Below are 17,705 nucleotides of genomic sequence, written 5' to 3'. Positions count from 1 at the left end.
CCAATTAGCAACACGATCAAGGAACGGCCACGCACAGTCAAGCTATGGAATCCTAGCATGGAAATTGTCGCATTGTGGGCCTCACAAAAGAGGCAGAAAGAGGCAAATTCACGAAAGTAAGACAATGCGACAACGCGACATTTTGGCCATTTGTCGCTTCGTCGCTATATCGCACTGCCGGGTTATAAATAAAATTTATATATCCATCGAAAAGGCAACAATGTGAAATAATGACAATCTTCAAGTTTCGATGAACAGAAGAGTATTATTCAAAACGAGACAAATACCCGAGATACCGCATTGTCAGGCTAAATTTGATTATGCCTCTGTTTGATTTGTTTTTGAGAACCAAGCGATATTGTCCCTTCTGGAATTCCATATCAAACAACTGACCATTCGACACATTTCAGTCACTTGATGTTGGCGGTGTCAATTTAACCTCGGAATTCAAACGGGATGGTTCAGTATAAGAAAGATGACCATTAACAGCAAAACGAAATATGCACCTTAATAATGTCTCTGGATTGTAGCAATATTTCAAAAGTATTTTATTTTAGTTATTCCCATATTACGGACAAAGTCCACGAACCGAGAAAAGTTTGATCATAACAAAGCGCTTGCAAAGAAAAAAGGAAGAAAAACAATATATTTGTCACAAGGAAATCCTATTACTGTCGAAGTTTATTACATATAAAGTGATTTTAAAAGGATTAGTATTATTGAATCTTAGTCTTTTTTGGTCCGCGGAGTTTCTCTATTATTGATTGGTAGCATCAAATGTCTCATAGCTCACGTGGCTCCAGCTACGGGTATTTAGGCCTCTTCCGCTCGAACGTAAAACTGTCTGAATCGGAATTGTATGGAAATTCGTCCATGACGAAAGCCATTTATTTTCAGAGAATGCTTCTCTGATGGTTCACTGGAAATAAGAACAAAAGATCCATTTCCCAAGTATTTAGCCGAATGAAGAATTTATCTAAGCTGAAAGATACAATGCTTTTAAACTTTAAAATATTCAGTGGCTTCATCGATTGTGAATGTACATTGATAAATAGGGTGATATACACTTGTGTAGTTTCTGATCCTAACCCGTGGTTTACAAAATACCTACCTGCAACGTTGCGTTAGCAATACCCTACCTTTGTTCAAATGTGATGTATAAGATGAATGCCAAGGATATTTATATAAGAAAGATGTACCCATGGTTTACAAAACAACTTGTTACAACAATGATATGCCTTGTTTCCAATGTTCTTTATAAGATGATCCATTCATTCATTCATTCTTGTGTTCCTATGTGTTTTCAAAATGACTGTCGTATATAATATATACCTGTGGTTCAAACCTAAACCAGTCACGATAATGCAATAACATGCACGTGTTCTAATGTACTTTCAACTTGAAAGTAAAATATAATCTCTACGTATACCTGCGATTCACATAAAAATTTATAATCTTACTAACAATGCAATTTGTTCACAAAACTTGTGTTCGAATGTGCTTTCAATATGACATTGAAATATAATCTGTACCTGTGGTTCAAAATAACTTGCTGCAACAATGCAACACTATGTGTTGAATGCGATATGATTCATACGATGAACAGAATGACATTTACAACAGAGCCTGTGTTTCAATGTGCCTTCAAAATAACATTTATATATAATCTCTACGTATACTAATTACTTGCGGTTCACAACAAAACTCACAATCTATATAACAATGCAATGCCTTTGTTCCAATGTGCTTTATAAGACACAGGTCCTTCTCAGTCTATTTGTCTGTTTGTGTTAAATGCCCACCCATATGAGTTTCATTTGTAATTGACACAGGTATTTCTCTGGCTATCTGTTTGTGTTAAATAACCACCCATGTGAGTTTCATCTGTAATTGACACAGGTTTTTTTCAGCCTATCAGTCTGTTCGTGTTAAATAACCAACCATATGAGCTTCATTTACCAAATTGTTGACGCTGGTATTGTGTCTAACAAGATACGTTGACCTAACTGTCCATCGGGACAAGCTTACGGACATGACCACAGCACATATAATGATCAAACGCCTTTCCCACCAGTTATAGATTACGCTAACCAGCATGGAGGTGTAAAACCGGCTCGATAAACGACGACAATGTGGAACAATGAGAATATTCAATTATGCTTGTCCCCCAAGTCATCCACGCTGAAACCATACAACTTAGTATTTTGTGAGGTTTCCACGACACCTTAAATGACTTAAGGACACATTCTAATGATTTTGTACGCTTAGGCCGTGTTTTCCTTTGCTGCCCTTCCAATAAGGAATATGCCGAACAGAACCTACATTTTCCATATCTAGAAGGTGAATGTTGGTCTTAAGATTCGACATATACCGTTCACTTTGTACATGAAGAATAACATGGGACTAGACGTGCTAAAACTGGAAACCATAAGGCACTTATTATGGTTATACACCTTTTTTATCAATACGCCATCAATATCACGACGAGGGGCACCATAATTGGCTTCCACACACTGTACGTCTGTGAAGGGAAAACATGCCATCATATATAAATACATACTCATAGAAACAAATAAGGGAACCCGTGAGAGTAAAAGTGCTCCTTTATTTATTTCCAGAATTTCACTCACAGCGCAATAAATATTTTGTGAAGAAACCTCGAAACAATAAGGGAACAATTGTATTTTCATGACTACATAACACGATATATATTTGTTTCAAACTTTAGGTGAACACGTTATCATCGGCTTCTGTGCATGAAGACTATTGCAGTATGGACTTTGTGAAGCTTGAGAAACTTCTTCTCTTCTGCTTTATCCTGAAGTTCCATAGAGCCAGATACCAGTACCGCTTTCATGAATGATTTCAATGAGTCCGACCATCTGATACTATGGCTTACTGCTTGAGCAAATCTATACACTTGCAAATTAAGCCACACCAAAGTGAGCTAGAAATGGTTTAACCAGGTTTAAAGTTTACAGACCATTATCTTTGACTCTGAGAGTAAGAGACCAAACACTCTCTAATATTCCATTTCCAGCTTTTCTTCTTTACAAACCTTACGTTACATGATTAGAGATTAAATTTTTGTAGATTTAAATGTGATGATACGAACTTTCGAATTATCTAACTAAAATCGACAAACCTCAAAATAGTGAAAATGCCTTTTCTTTCAAAACTATGTTGCGTAGTTGCATTAACCATGACATGCTCTCACGAAAACCCGACTGATGTAAAATAACTTATCTGCTTCACATGTCGTCAGTGTTAAGATAAGAGAGAAATCTGTAATATGATAACGGAGAACTTCTGGTTGTCTTTATTTGTGGCATCTGTTTTGCACCTTTTCAAAGAAACCGTACATGGCATTAAGGATGGAGATCCTTTTTGAGGAATATCTCTATGTCATTTAAGATATCATGAAAAATATCATAGAAAAATACAAGGACGATGAACTTAGATACTTTTGAAAACTCAACATTGCCTTTTCGTGGATTTTGCTGGCATTTCATCAATCAACTTGCTAATCCGTATTACATATAGCCATTTTTATGAAGTTAGAAGCAGTAACGGTTTGGTTTGTGCACTGCCTGGTTCACTAGAAGTCAGGGTAATGTATCGGAGTGGGGTATTCATGCATTGCTGTGGCATGGTATCTCAGTGAGCTAGCACTATTAAACCAACTGACGTCTGGGCTAGTACAAGCAGCCACTCATACACACAAGAATGCAGATTGTCAAATGAGCGAAATATTCTCAAGTGCGGCGGTAAACTCCATTTCACCTCAACTTATAATTACGATCTAAATACAGTAATCGATTACTGTTAATATTGAACGTTTGGGTGTGAAATTATTCTCATATGCTGCTACCACTGAGAGGAACAAACTGTTCTCAGACCTGAAAACGTGCTCTTTCATCTTATAAGACATTCCGCCGCCATATAGCTGGAATATTGCCGAGTGTGGCGTAAAACTAAACTCGCTCGCTCGCTATAAGACATTAAGAACCATCTGTTTCGTCTCGCCAATCCCTCAAAAGAACTTTGCCTTTGAGATTTCCCAGCAATTTGAGAATACTTACGTGTAGAATATGCGCTCAACAAGTGGACGATTATATTGTTATTTTAAATTAAACAATAATATGATCTTTACAACAGTTTCACGAAGAACAATAGTATAAATTAATGCAGACTGAACTTACGGGACTGGTAAACATTCCAGGCGAAGGAATACCTGTTGCAGAGGAACGTGTGTCAGATGATTGTTTTATTTATGCATTTAACGTGACAAGGCCTCAAAGTCACTGGCTTGCTAACGGTGTTACCAAGCGTCCGCATCTATTGCAATAGAGAAGTTGTCTAACCCTAGAAAGTGTTCCTCCTCATGAAACCAGCTTCTAAATGCCACTTCAAGGACATACAAATTCAGTACCCAATCAACGTTGAGTAGCATCAAAGGATTTTCAATAACTGTTAAAGAACTGCAAAAATTCAGACTGTAACATTCCGGAACGTATATGTCTGGAAGAATCCGTCTTAAAATGGGATGGTCAGTAACCTTCAAATGTACCTACATTCATGCATACATACTACCATTTGTATCGCGCCGATATATAGATCAACTGGTCGAAGGCGCATTGTTTTCTCCTTCATCACTTGATGTCAAACTCAGCGGCACATTGTATTATCAATCTCAACCCCTCTGGGGAGTATACAACCTGCCACTAGGAGTACCGAGTTCATGTGGCCTTCGTCATTATGAATGACATCTGGCTAAGGCCATGGTTACGTGAGATCGAGAGCATGGACACTGTGGAGGACTGGCATTGAGTGTGGTTCATTACATGGGAGCATTGGGTGCTGTGGGCCCTCAAAATAACCAGTAAACAAGGACTACGTTTTAAAATACACCTTTCAAATATTCACTGTTACTGTTATTTACACGGTGTTAACATGACATACCCTTGGGATCTCAAATCTTATTTCATGGTTAACTAAAACGACGACTGTAATTCAATATCAGCTTCTTCAGTTAGAGATCGAGTCTTGTAAAACTGAAACAATAGCTTGACAGACCATTAAGCTGCCAGCCACTCGCGTATGAAGAACGTGTTGTTCTTGAGTAAATATCACCATCTGATACTGGTTTATATATCGTCGACTTCACAAGAGAATGCATTTACAATTACACATGACCGACGACAGTGACACAAAATATACATCAACGTTTCTCTGCACATAAAGGAACCATTACTGAACCGTCATTGAGAACTAGAGACAGCGTGTCTGGAATCTAATGAAGCGTTCACGTGCTGTTATGGAAAGTATGAATTCTAATATCGAGGAGGAGAAAAAGGCTGTTAATATGAGATTGGGTTCTACTTGCAAAACAGTTTATGCATTAAGGATTATGATGTACGCTAAATCTTAAGAAGATTTTCGATTTTCGTGAGAGTGTTTGCATGTATCACTATGTTAAGGCAACGTTTGTGCGTCTTTTGTGCATGGAAGACTTCAGAGGTGCTTTTTTCTGATTTTAGATATTTCGAATGTGGACAAGTCCAGGTTTCGTTTGTTCGTTGTGAAGCATTCGCATTGGGCTTATCTGTCCTTTAACTTGCTTGTGTGTACACGGGCAGCATGTATACACAAATGGGTAAAGCCTGAAAACGCTCTCTTTTTCCGATTACGTCTCACCTACCCATGCACCGTTCTTCCATGCATTGTATTCATCCACAGACCCATACGACCGTTTATCATGCACCACTCCTATGCATTCACCCATCTCCACATGCCACACAGACACAGACAGAGGCACCCACAGATATGCCCACAGAACACACACATACCCACACACAGACACAGGCACACACAAAGACAGTTCTAGTTGTGTCCTGAAAAACTCATCAAAAAACTCTGCTCATTTTCGCCATCGTTACAAACGCTCAGGATCCCTGAAAGAACTTATGTAAGTTCACATCGTTTAGTTCCAGACCATCTGAAATGCAGGCATTCAGTTATTAAGTTTCCGACATCTTGATAAATATTCATCCATTTAATGACTAGGTTTTGAAAGAAGAGACCATGAGCACAATGTCATGAGATATAGCCGGAAAGCGATAGCCGTATGGTACTTGTGAAAAATCTGTTCCTCGTTTTTTAATTCTACAACAAGATCGTATGATTACATGCGAATAGTGTAGCATTTACATCTCTGTGTTATATCAGATGTGACAGAGAAGTTCCACCTCACGAAACATCTCACATTCTCGTAAAGATATTATTGTTTATATTGTCTCCCACACCAAACATCAAATGTTTAAACCACCGAGTGTCTCCATAAATGGAATAAAAACTGCTTGTAATCTTGAAATCAATATTTTTTTGTTTTTCGTGATAGTTTTCCTAATATTTAAACAATGTAAACATTACGCAAATGACTGGTACACGTTCGTTTAATACAAAATCCATTTTCACCAATACAACTGTTTTGCTATTCAGGAATTTCATCCGCCCCACCATACGTACTTAAGAACACAACGACAACATGATGATGAGAGTGTGATTTAGCGGTTTTCTCCCATTTCCATCCTTGATATCCTTGGGGTAAGTTTTATGGATCTCTGCTTCAACGTATGTGAAAGCCATAAACAAACGAACTGGAGAAAGGACTAGTCATGCAAAAATCTTTCAAAGGACTTCCTCTTCAATGCTCTGGGGACCATGCTTGTACAAAGTTAAATCTGAATAGAGAACCTCTGACTTTTTACCGTAGCGTGTCATTTCCAAGGCCTGTTTGATAGGTGATCGGGAAATACTTGGTCATCTGTGCAGGTTGTAAAGTTGTAATTCGTAGCAGCTACTCGTAATTCTTCCCACTGTCAGAATATCAATGAAACTGATAGTTAGCATGTCTCCAAGTGTCTGTGTCAGCACTTTGGGATTCACTGAACCCTAAGAAGTCCACAAGTTTATCTTCGACATCTCATACTTGTTGTTAAGGGCGACATAGGGGGTCGAATAGTGAGGCTCGCGTGTTTAGTTAGAGTATGTCATCGCATTTCAGTTGTGTAAGTCAATGTTCGTAACGTCAAGTACTTGTAATTCTTAATACTAATACTAATACTAATACTTGTCTAATACTAATGCTTGTAAGTCACTCGATTGCATACAGACTGCCGACTTACAGCTGGAAGTTTAGGATTTAAGAGGAAACAAACAAACTTCCGAGATGAAACGACCTCCAAGTAATTTTTCAAAACTTTTCCAAACGTTCACAGCTACGCGGCATGAAGTCATCAGCCAATTCAACTTTCTATTGTTGATGTTGGTGTTTGGACCACTTAAATGAGTTAAATCTCTTTCTGTATCAATTAAACTCATTTTGTACAGTCGAATAATGAATGGTATTACAATTCAACCAGGATCTCTTCTTCAGAGAGTATGTTGAAACTCGGTTGAAATTTATTCAGTCGTTTTGTGTGGATTTGTTTTGCAATACTTTTATAATTAATTGCTGGATTAATGCTCGGTTGTGTTAGATTTTATCAGCTTCGGTGTTATTTCATTTCACATTCTTGCCTGGACCCCGCTAATCTTACACAGACGGCATGAAAGTCCACTAACGTGGTGTTAATAGTTCTACATGATATTTCAATAGCAGCATTTAGAAATATCACGGTTCCCTTCTGTGAGTAAGTCATGAAGGGCTGTGCAGTGATCTGTAGATACTGTATGAATAGTTCGTCACTTCTGTTGGATGGGGCAGATAAACAGCGAAAATAAAGAATGTTCTTGGGATACATATAGTTAAGGACCAGATAAACAGTCATTGTTGATTTCAGTTTCACGTGTGACAGGTCTGAGAATACTTCTGCATAATAGAGAGGTTCCACCACTGTGTTTGACACCTTCCTGTTCAGGGTTAATGACAGGGAAGGAGTCTGTATTTAGAGTCCAGGAACATCGCATTGTGAACTTCTGTTCGCGTGGTGTGGATCAAACATGCTATTTCGGTATCGTCGTCTCATTATATACCTACAACCTGGCAAGCTCTTCGTTTTTGTGGCGAAGCTCTTTTCAATTTTGCGATTATAGGCCGTCATGATGGTGTTTCATGGACGAATAACGTTTCATACTGCTTTTCCTGCAACATCACGACGGGGGGCACCAGAAATGGGCTTCATACACTGTGCCTATTGTGCCTACCTGTTTCATCGGTTTAACGCTTGAGGCTACCCAACCACCTCGCTGTTGGTTGATACTGCTGTGCCGCTGAGTGAACTTACTACTGACGACTATAGCGAACTGTTAGAAAGTCCCAAATAAACCACTGTATGTTATCATGTAAAATAATTAATTATAACGGCTTGAATAACGAACTGATGAACGTTTGCAGTCGGCCAAGCGTGGACAAAGTAGGACCACAGACTTTATAGTGAAACGAAGGTAACTGTGTAGGAATGTATCGTGCTGTATGTTGTTATAATTCTACCAATGGAAATTCGTGAATAGCGAACTACGGACATGTTGAACTAATTTCAGTGGTCCCTTGGATTCATTATAAAGGTATGTCACTGTTTGTTTATGCAGCTAATGTCCTTGTAAAGTAGAACTGGTTCATGGGGTTCTCTGCACTGAACTGAACTTTTATTTTCACTCAGGCTGCAAAACTGCAGCATAAGAGGTACATGAATAGTGTTTACATTTATACAACATAAGAAATTATATACAAACTGTATGACAGACGCAATGTACATTGAGAGAATATACGCATATGTTAATTAAGTTATTTCTTTAATAAAGCCAAAATTATTTTACAGAAAAGTGAAAGTTTTCTTAAAGTTCCTAGCTTATTCGTGTTAAAAAGGACATTCATCTTTCATGCATACTTGGTGTGATATAATAATACTTCTGAATATATGTTTCTCTTTCTAATTCTAATTTGAGACATATAAATAAATAATGAAATTGTGAGAAGTGATAAAGGAAAAGTTTATTCTCTGATAAAGTCTTACAGCCAAGAGCACCTAAAAGTACATTTCAGTAATATTAAATAACAGTAATAAATTCAGTAGTAATATGTAATGATAATCAGGATCAACATTCCCTACCTAGGCCCTGTAAGCCATCAGGTCACCCGACTAGTGGAAAACAAAGCCAACATAAATGTCACCTTCTCCAGCAACAAGACCATCAAAAGCCTCCTACACGCCAACGGCAGAGGCACCAGTAGCTCCACACCCAACCCCAGAGGATGCGTATATCAAATCCTCTGTGATTGTGGTGACACATACATCGGCGAAACTCTTAGGCCCCTCAACACCAGACTGAAAGAACATCAGGCATCCGTCAACAAACTTGACCTCAAATCTGCTGTTTCCGAACACATCAGCAAGAAACATGACCATACCATCATACGGGAAGCCACCAAGGCCCTATCTGCCAACAACAGCAACTGGCGGCAAAGGAAATTGCAAGAGGCCATAGACATCAGAAGAAGCCGACCAGCTATCTACCGTGACCAAGGAACACATCTCCCTAGCGCTTGGGACTTATTAATATTGGAATAATTCATTATCATTGCTGCCCACTTCTTCCTTGTACATACTACCAATAAGGCCCACTCCCACTTGTCTCTTACTACTTGGTACATGCCGCCACTGTTACCACATCACCCAAGCCTCGATTAGGACTCCCTAGCTTCCCTTGTCCATTATACCCCACCCCATCTGGCTTCCTATTGTTTGTCTTACCAATCATGCCTGGGTAAACAACCCTCCTGGCTTCCTCTCCTGTCCATCCATCAATTAACTACTGCCTTCCTTTGTCATACTGTTGTTGTTCCTGCATGTGCATAAATAGCTCGTTGTATTCAATTGTTTCATTCACCTGATGAAGAAGTAAGAATATACTTCGAAACGTCGTGACTCTTCAAAATAAAAGAAGTTGTCATCCCATAAAAAGCTCGTGTCTTTTTGTGTATCACTTCTAAATGGCATTCAGAGGCTCAAGTTATTACAATGCAGAAAGTTGAGGCATGGCTCAAATTTGAGAGATGTATTTTTGAAAATGCTATATGTGGTTGCTTTGGAAGAGGTTTCAGTTGTTGAAAGCCATGTTTGCTGATATATATCTCTTAATTTACTTTCGATAACAGGTTTAAGACAAGATAAACTTTCATACTTTTGGGATTTCCGAAAGACTCTAACAGTGGTATAGATGCGTGTAACTTCAGACCGTGTACAGTGTACATATTACTTGTGACTTGTAAGTCAATAAACATGTCTCAATGTAACCTATATCACATGCGTGTGTACAGTGTGATCATTTGTAATAAAGTCATCCTTCTGCCCGCAGCCTGCGTTGAAGTCCCCACACAAGTGGGATTGGACAACAACGTTGGAGAAGCCACTCGCAAACCCAGACAACGGAGTTCTTGTCCTTCCGGGGACACAAACCTCAACAGAATCATTCAATATTTCAGAACCGTATATTTCTAACACATATTCGATGAACATACGAACGCCTCCTGGTCCTTTCTTTGCGTTTTCCTGCTACACGTCAGGTCCTGCTCAGTTGAAGGAATGTGGCAAATATTACCATCAATTCTTATTACGTTCATGTTCTTACTCTGTCATTTACAGTTTTATCGATTCTATTGTTACCAACTGAGCATGTTTCAACGACTCTTCACTGTGGCTGATCCGTGTATTTACATTTTCGAACATCGGAAAGAGATAATGGTGAGAGTTAGAATCATATTTTCTAAACTTAAAGTTTAGTCTTTGTAATTACGCTTCCCTTACCTTGAATTTGTGAGTAAGTTCTGTTGATGCAATCATTTTCATTTCCTACCTCGTCGTCCAGTACTATGATCTTCTTTCAGCTTTCTTGACATTCAGCATGTATGTCACTCAAATCGCGTTCCTTTGACACTAGCATTCTTCACTTGCTAATGACTTGTTGAGAAGTTTCTTACAACTTGAAAAAGCCAATAAACTTAGAGGAACTTGATAATTTGCTTGCGTAATCTCTATGGAACAAGGGTGTCCAGATTGTCGCAATGTCGACAGGATCGGAATATCTCCAATACAGTCACTTACCACTTAGTCAGCAAAATTTTGAAATGCCAGTGTTCAATTGCATTGCCCAAATGACTCATAAACTAATTTTCGTTCCATCTTTGGTCATCGCTGATACAATTAATTCGTAACGTAATTCCTACATAGGATTTTATGTTTGTCTCGCTCACGAACTCACAACGTGCTATAGATTCATAATTCACCTTGCATATAACCCCGGTTTATCTTTATGTGCACAGATGTGGTTGTTATCGTTCGAGGGTACTCATTTTTCACTCATTTAAAATCAAGTACACCCTTCCTCTTGTGTACGTAGTACCTTACAGTATGGCTCAAATGAAGATGGTCGGTATGAGTTGGGTACGGCATGTTAGAGTACTTAGTGCTGAGGCTCCTACTCCAATACCTCATGATACTCTTGTATGACTCGTCAAAATGACGGAATGCCTTCGGTTATGAAATAATGATTGCAATCATAGACTCCACTCAAGTACAAGGATGCCCTTAAGTTATCTTGAGAAGAATGTCCAGAGCTCTCAAGCCTTAAAAACACCACTGAAGATCGGAATATATCCTGTCTGAAAACAACAACAAAGAGTTTCATTCCTTATACGAGAGAATAAACGTTAAATTTGTTAAATCTCAGTTGATGTTTATCTAGGTTTCAACCAAAGAAGATGTTTTCTTAAGACGTGTGGATCCCGAATGCCATGCTTTCTTGCCATTTTCATAATTTAAAGATATCATCACCAATGGAACTCAGATCAAATTAATTGTAACCAAATTACAAAAAATCACGATATTAACGCAAAACAGTTGTGACCCGTTCGCAAGCCTGAAATTAAGCAATCTCGAGCCGATCTGTAACATATCGCGACTGCAATCGCGATCGAAGGGATATGAATGTTGAAGTGTCTGCTGGCGACCAAATCATAAAAAGTCGTCATGCAACTGTCTCTTGCAACGGGTATGTAACCACGAGGGCGAAACTGGTGATACTTCCGATGAGATGTATGATGTTTAACTTGCTTTGATGTATATGAGTCTCATGCAGAATGACACGGACTAAACGCCTTGCTAACTTTCTAAGCCACTCATTCACTCCTATACTTATCAAGTCTCCGTATGAGAATAATAAAATTATCCGTGTATCGAGACCGTGTTTACGTCACATAAGGTCAGTGTCAAACAGAATTATTATAAACTGATAAACGTTTGGAAAACCGTATGGAAAGGTAGCCCAGTGAATCCGCTGTTATGAGACTACATGTCTAAAGCTTATCTACCAAGGTTTCGATCTGGCGTAACTGTCATTATTTAATAATGGCGTTCGATAGAAAAGTACAACACAGAAAGTAAGGTAATACCTGTGGATTTATGTATCGGAACCCACTGCGGACGCACGTCTCTCCTTCGTGACAGCTTCGTAATATAAATGAAGTTTCGGTCACTCTGTACGTAAAGCCTGCTCGATACTATATAATTTATATGATAAGAAGGTGGACTCGTTATGTTTGTATACCGCTATATATATATGTGTGCGTGGGGAAATGACATCAAGGTGTGTGACATAGAAGTGATGACGAAATTTGAGGACCTTCATTTGTAAATATGCTGTTGTGGATAACATTTTGTGTCAACGTGAGTATGTATTTTGGTGTTCGATTGTGGAAAACATGACTAACAATTATGAAATGATGCATAATTTATGCAATGATTACATTGTGTATCAATGTCAGTTTGTAAGTAGTTGAGTTCACATAGTTGAGAATATGATTGATTAATTGTGATGAGATGATACACAGTTGATACAAAGTTTACTTTTGAATGTCTGTTTGTTATCATGTGTGTTCAAATAATGGAGGACGTGATAAATTTATACGATACACAACATGTGTTGTTTAACGTTGCACTCAGTAATATAGATAATTGAGTCTGGACCAGTGATCAACATAGTGAGCATCAATCTACTCATTTTGGATACGTTTTCATGTGCCAGCAAAGTCAGCGAGACTGACCTCATTATCCCATTACGTCAAGCACAGGTTGCTGAAGATCAGTTCTAACCCTGATTCTCATGATCTCGGTCTGCAAATATGGACTACTGAAGATCAGGCCTAACCCGGATCTTCTATGGCTAAAAGCATTTGTTGCTGAAGATCAGTTCTAACCCTGATATTCACGTGTAGATACAAGATGTACGCGTTATATTTTTGAAAAGGTAAACTTACAACATATGCTGTGTATGTGTCGCCTCTGACCTATGTTGTGTAATGCATCTCATGTTAATCTCCCGAAACAATTTTAATCTTTCATCCATAACAGCTGTTCATATGAGCTCCGGTCAGTTTGTCCTGAGTCATATGACCTCCACTGACCTCGCGGTTGTTTACTTCGAGGCGAGGTGGGAGGATTTTGTCATCTGAATGGAAATCCATAAGCAGGCTGTTTTCGTCACACAGGGTAAAAGTGGTTCTCCGGCTCAGAATATTCTTCCCTCCAAGGCGGAATAATATTGTATCAAGAGCACGTAAACCAATCAGATCCCAACATTCGGACGTCGAGGTAAGATCTGTTCATATACTGTTATTCAATTCTGTATTCTTTCAATACAGAAATCGAACAAACGCTTCACTCAATGACTCAGTACGAAAGATCTACGTCCTATTATTCATTCATCTGGTTATCTGATATTCTTACTCACTAGACCCGTGAAGATCCGGGTTAGAAGTGATCTTCAGTAACCCAGGCGGAAGAGGCGAAAAACAGGATCGGGTGGTCAGCCGTTGACTGGGTTGACATTTGTCATCGTATCCCAAGCGCGTAGATCGATGGTCATGCTGTTGATCACATGATTATCTGGTTCAGACTCAGTTACTTACATACTGCCGCCATACAGCTGGAATATTATGTGGGGCGTTAAACAACAAACAAACCAAGAACCAACTTACTTAACTTACTTACTGTTTGTCCATGACACATCAATAATAACGTAAATGATATAGATGACAATTTCTTGTTTATTGTATGAGAAGATGTTGTCATCCACATTGTTTGTCATCCATATTATTTGTGTTTTACTTCAATAACAACTTCTCAATGCCTCTCAAGAATCCCATCAATAATGACGTTTTACAATGGCAACCGAAGAAATATCTTTGTTTCTGTCTAACGCTAACACGATGTAGGTTTCTAACCTAATGCGTACGTTTACTGAACAACAAGATAAACGCAACTCTGACTTTTTAAATAGAAGACATGAACATGAACGCTTACTTTTATAAGATTTAATTTTGTTACTGTTAAGTACATGAAAGTATATGCCCAGATGGGGTCATCGGTACCGCCTCGAGTGAGCAAAGATAATCCTGTATGACATATAGATATGAAAGGAACGACATTACTTTTGTAGCTTTGCGACAAGAAATCATTTTTAGTGCATACCCACTTGTGTTTAGTCCTCTATTTGGCACCGACAACCAGTGGGTTTGGTCTACGGACTATGACAATACTAGAAACTCAAGGGGGCGGTTAACTACGGTATGCAGTGTCCTTTTCTGCATGTACTTAAATATTCAGCTTGAAAGGAAACCATTTACTCGTGTCTAAATGTAAGATTAATACGACCAACAAAACACAAGTACTGCCATTTTCCAAGAATGCATGTAAATCTGACAAAGATTATTCTTTTTCACTGATTTCCTTAATTCTCGTTCAGATGGATACTTGGGGGTAAATGGGCAATTTGGTCACGATTAAATGATATCAGACTTTGGAATGACACCAGATCATTGATTTTCCCGAAACTGAAGTTAAACGTCCAGTAAATCTTACGCACATGAAGAACATGCGAATTAAACTTGTCTAGATTATCGTCAGTGAGTATAAACAGTTATTGCAGTGCTGGGTAAGTATCATGGTCACGATGTATGGGTGCTTGGCATGAAGAACAGAGTCTTTGTCAGACAGCTGGCTGGTACGGAAGAACTCTAGTCCAGTTCCATTTTCTTCTTTTCAGTTTGGGCATTTTACCAGCATCTCGCACTGGGTTGGCCCACTTTCCGTGTCATTGGAAGGTTCATCTCCATTGATGACTCTCAGGAATGGGCTTCTTAAGCTTTTTGTCACAATTTATGTTTCCATCTGTAGATATATATTCTATATTTATTATAAGTTGAAGAGAACTCTCTTCAAAGGCATCATAGGCTAAACACAGTTAAAACCTCTATATATCGGGGTGGGATACAAATTAATCTTGTTTGATGCGAGTCTAACATTAAATCACTCATTTGTCGTTTGATACAAACATATATCATATCGACCAAGGTATTGCACTTGGGTGCTGTTCTAAAATGCCAAGTACCATATTTAGCTTAATAAAATACAAAGTCAAGGGATGGTAACACATACATCCATCTTAAAAGATATTCGTTTTGATTTTTTCCGAAATGCACATTTTAGTTTTTGTGTTTTGTGAAATCATAAAGTCCTGTAAATCGTTATTGTGCAAATGTCTGACGTTAATAATAGATATCTCCATTGATAACAAGGCTTTAGTATGTCAGTTAAAGATATCGGTTGACTGTTTCAAGTGGTTCACCTGTCAATAAATGTCTCAAGTGACTTGGCAGGTGTCACTCGTTTTGTAGATGCAATATGCTTTGCCCCAAAATCTGAATAGCCGGTGTCACTTGCAAAAAATAATGTCACATAAAGAATAAACGATATGTAGATCATATGACCGACAGAGGAGAGTCGAACAAACCCAGTCGAAAGTCTTGCCGAGATTCAAATGATGTTCTGCGTTGAATATGCTTTTTGGGTCAGTGGTATGAACACTAACTGTTGTTGCATAAGTTTTCCAATGATTCATGAATATCGCTAGTCGCCAGATGCTTCTTCCCATTGTTCCCCTTAATGTTTCGGAGTGAGTGAGTTTAGTTTAACGCCGCACTCAGCAATGTTCCAGCTTTATGGCAGTGGTCTGTAAATAATTCAGTCTGGACCAGACAATCCAGTGATGAACAGCATGATCATCGATGTACGCAATTGGGATACGATGACATGTACCAACTAAGTCAGCGAACCGAAACACCCAATCCCTTTAGTCACCTTTTATGACAAGCATGGGTTACTGACCCGGACCTTGTCGGGTTGGATGTGTCGGATCGTGTGTTCGCTTTTGCACTAATCGATGCATCTTGGCTTAACCAAAGTTTTAGGCTTGTCTCACACAAAACGTTGACACCCATGATTAAATGAATACTAGTAAATAAATGCTCAAATCTGCGTTAAGCTACATTCACCCATCATGTAATGACACACGGTGTCAGCAAATAAACTTTAAGGATTTGTGATTCAACCACCTTACCAGCTGTGTGCAATATACTAGATGTTTATTTTTGAAAGGCTCACGTAACCCACGGGACAAAGGAATCGTTAAGCTTCATCCTACTCAGTTACCTCTCCTGTTCTTTTGCTTGCTTTAACACACACGTCAACACAACTGTGAGAGTAAACATCAAGTTCCAGACGCCTGACTGACGAAAGAATTATTTAAATTACACCTTGAAATATACATTTGTCTATTTGCAAAATCAGGATCATTTCTGATAATCTACAGTTGACACATCAGTGTCATCAGTACAATAAAAACTATTTTCTGTTCACCTGTCCTATTCTCAACAGTCAGTTGTTTATTACATTTGTGCAATGCCAAAATATTATTATGATTTTTTTCGAGTAAGGAGTTCCTGTTCTAACAAACACGCACCTTGATACGGCGGTAATGCATATATCGTCACATAAATGTATATGTTTATCCACAAAGACCAGTCACTTTGGATAATATACGCAGATCATTTTGTTTGTTCTTAATGACCTCATCTAACGCTTTATACATTTTTTCATGTATCTCCCACATTTCACACGCGCTATTGGCTTACACAATCGCATATAAACAAAGCGGAAAAGTGATTAATTTACAGCTTGATAATTAATTTTAGTCGCTTCAGCGTAAAAGTGCCTCCCACATAAAGATGGCGGACCTTGATATGACTGAGTACTGTCTGGAGTAACATTAAACCAAGCCTAGTCACTCCCTATTATGTTTTGAAGCATGTTCCTGTGGAGATCTACATCTTCAAAATCCCCATTATCACATGCGAGACATTTCAACAAAGGAAACTTTGCCACAAGTTCGTGAAAGCCAGTTAGTTATGGTCCAGAGAAGTTACCCTGATTTTCATCTCCAGGGAAACATTCTGCAGCTCAGCCTCTGTAGCTCCGTCTTTGACGTTCTGTGTGGTACGCAAGAGAATATGTTTACAATAATTATGTTAGTTTCTTTTGTAGGATGTTATTCTTATGCTCATGTGTTGATTTGTTATATGATGTCTTCCATCTGTTTACATGTTTATTTAACGTTGTACTCAGCAATTTTCGAGCTAGTGGAGGTCTGTAAATAACCGAGTCCGGACCAAACAGTCCAGCGACCAACAGCATGAACATCGATCTGTGAGTCTGTGACAATTGGCCTTGTGCAACCCATGTTTGTCATAGAAGATGACTAGCGGGATCGGGTGGTCAGGCACGCTGATTTGGCTGGCATATGTCATCGTA

General features: G+C 38.6%; 1 protein-coding gene across 1 annotated transcript; it reads left to right on the top strand.

Annotated features, from left to right (window-relative positions):
- Positions 1-9,086: 9,086 nt before the first annotated feature.
- Positions 9,087-9,572, top strand: LOC137264960 (uncharacterized). Its single transcript, XM_067800306.1, has one exon. It carries the CDS (start codon positions 9,087-9,089, stop codon positions 9,570-9,572), a length of 486 nt encoding a protein of 161 aa, XP_067656407.1.
- The last annotated feature ends 8,133 nt before the right edge of the window (positions 9,573-17,705 follow it).

The sequence above is a fragment of the Haliotis asinina genome, chromosome 15 (genome assembly GCF_037392515.1).
Source record: "Haliotis asinina isolate JCU_RB_2024 chromosome 15, JCU_Hal_asi_v2, whole genome shotgun sequence".
In the NCBI taxonomy this organism is placed as follows: domain Eukaryota; kingdom Metazoa; phylum Mollusca; class Gastropoda; order Lepetellida; family Haliotidae; genus Haliotis; species Haliotis asinina.
This window is presented reverse-complemented; position numbering and strand designations above follow the sequence as displayed.

Coding starts and splice junctions, on each gene's coding strand:
- LOC137264960 (XM_067800306.1), top strand. CDS start 9,087: ATGATAATCAGGATCAACATTCCCTACCTAGGCCCTGTAAGCCATCAG.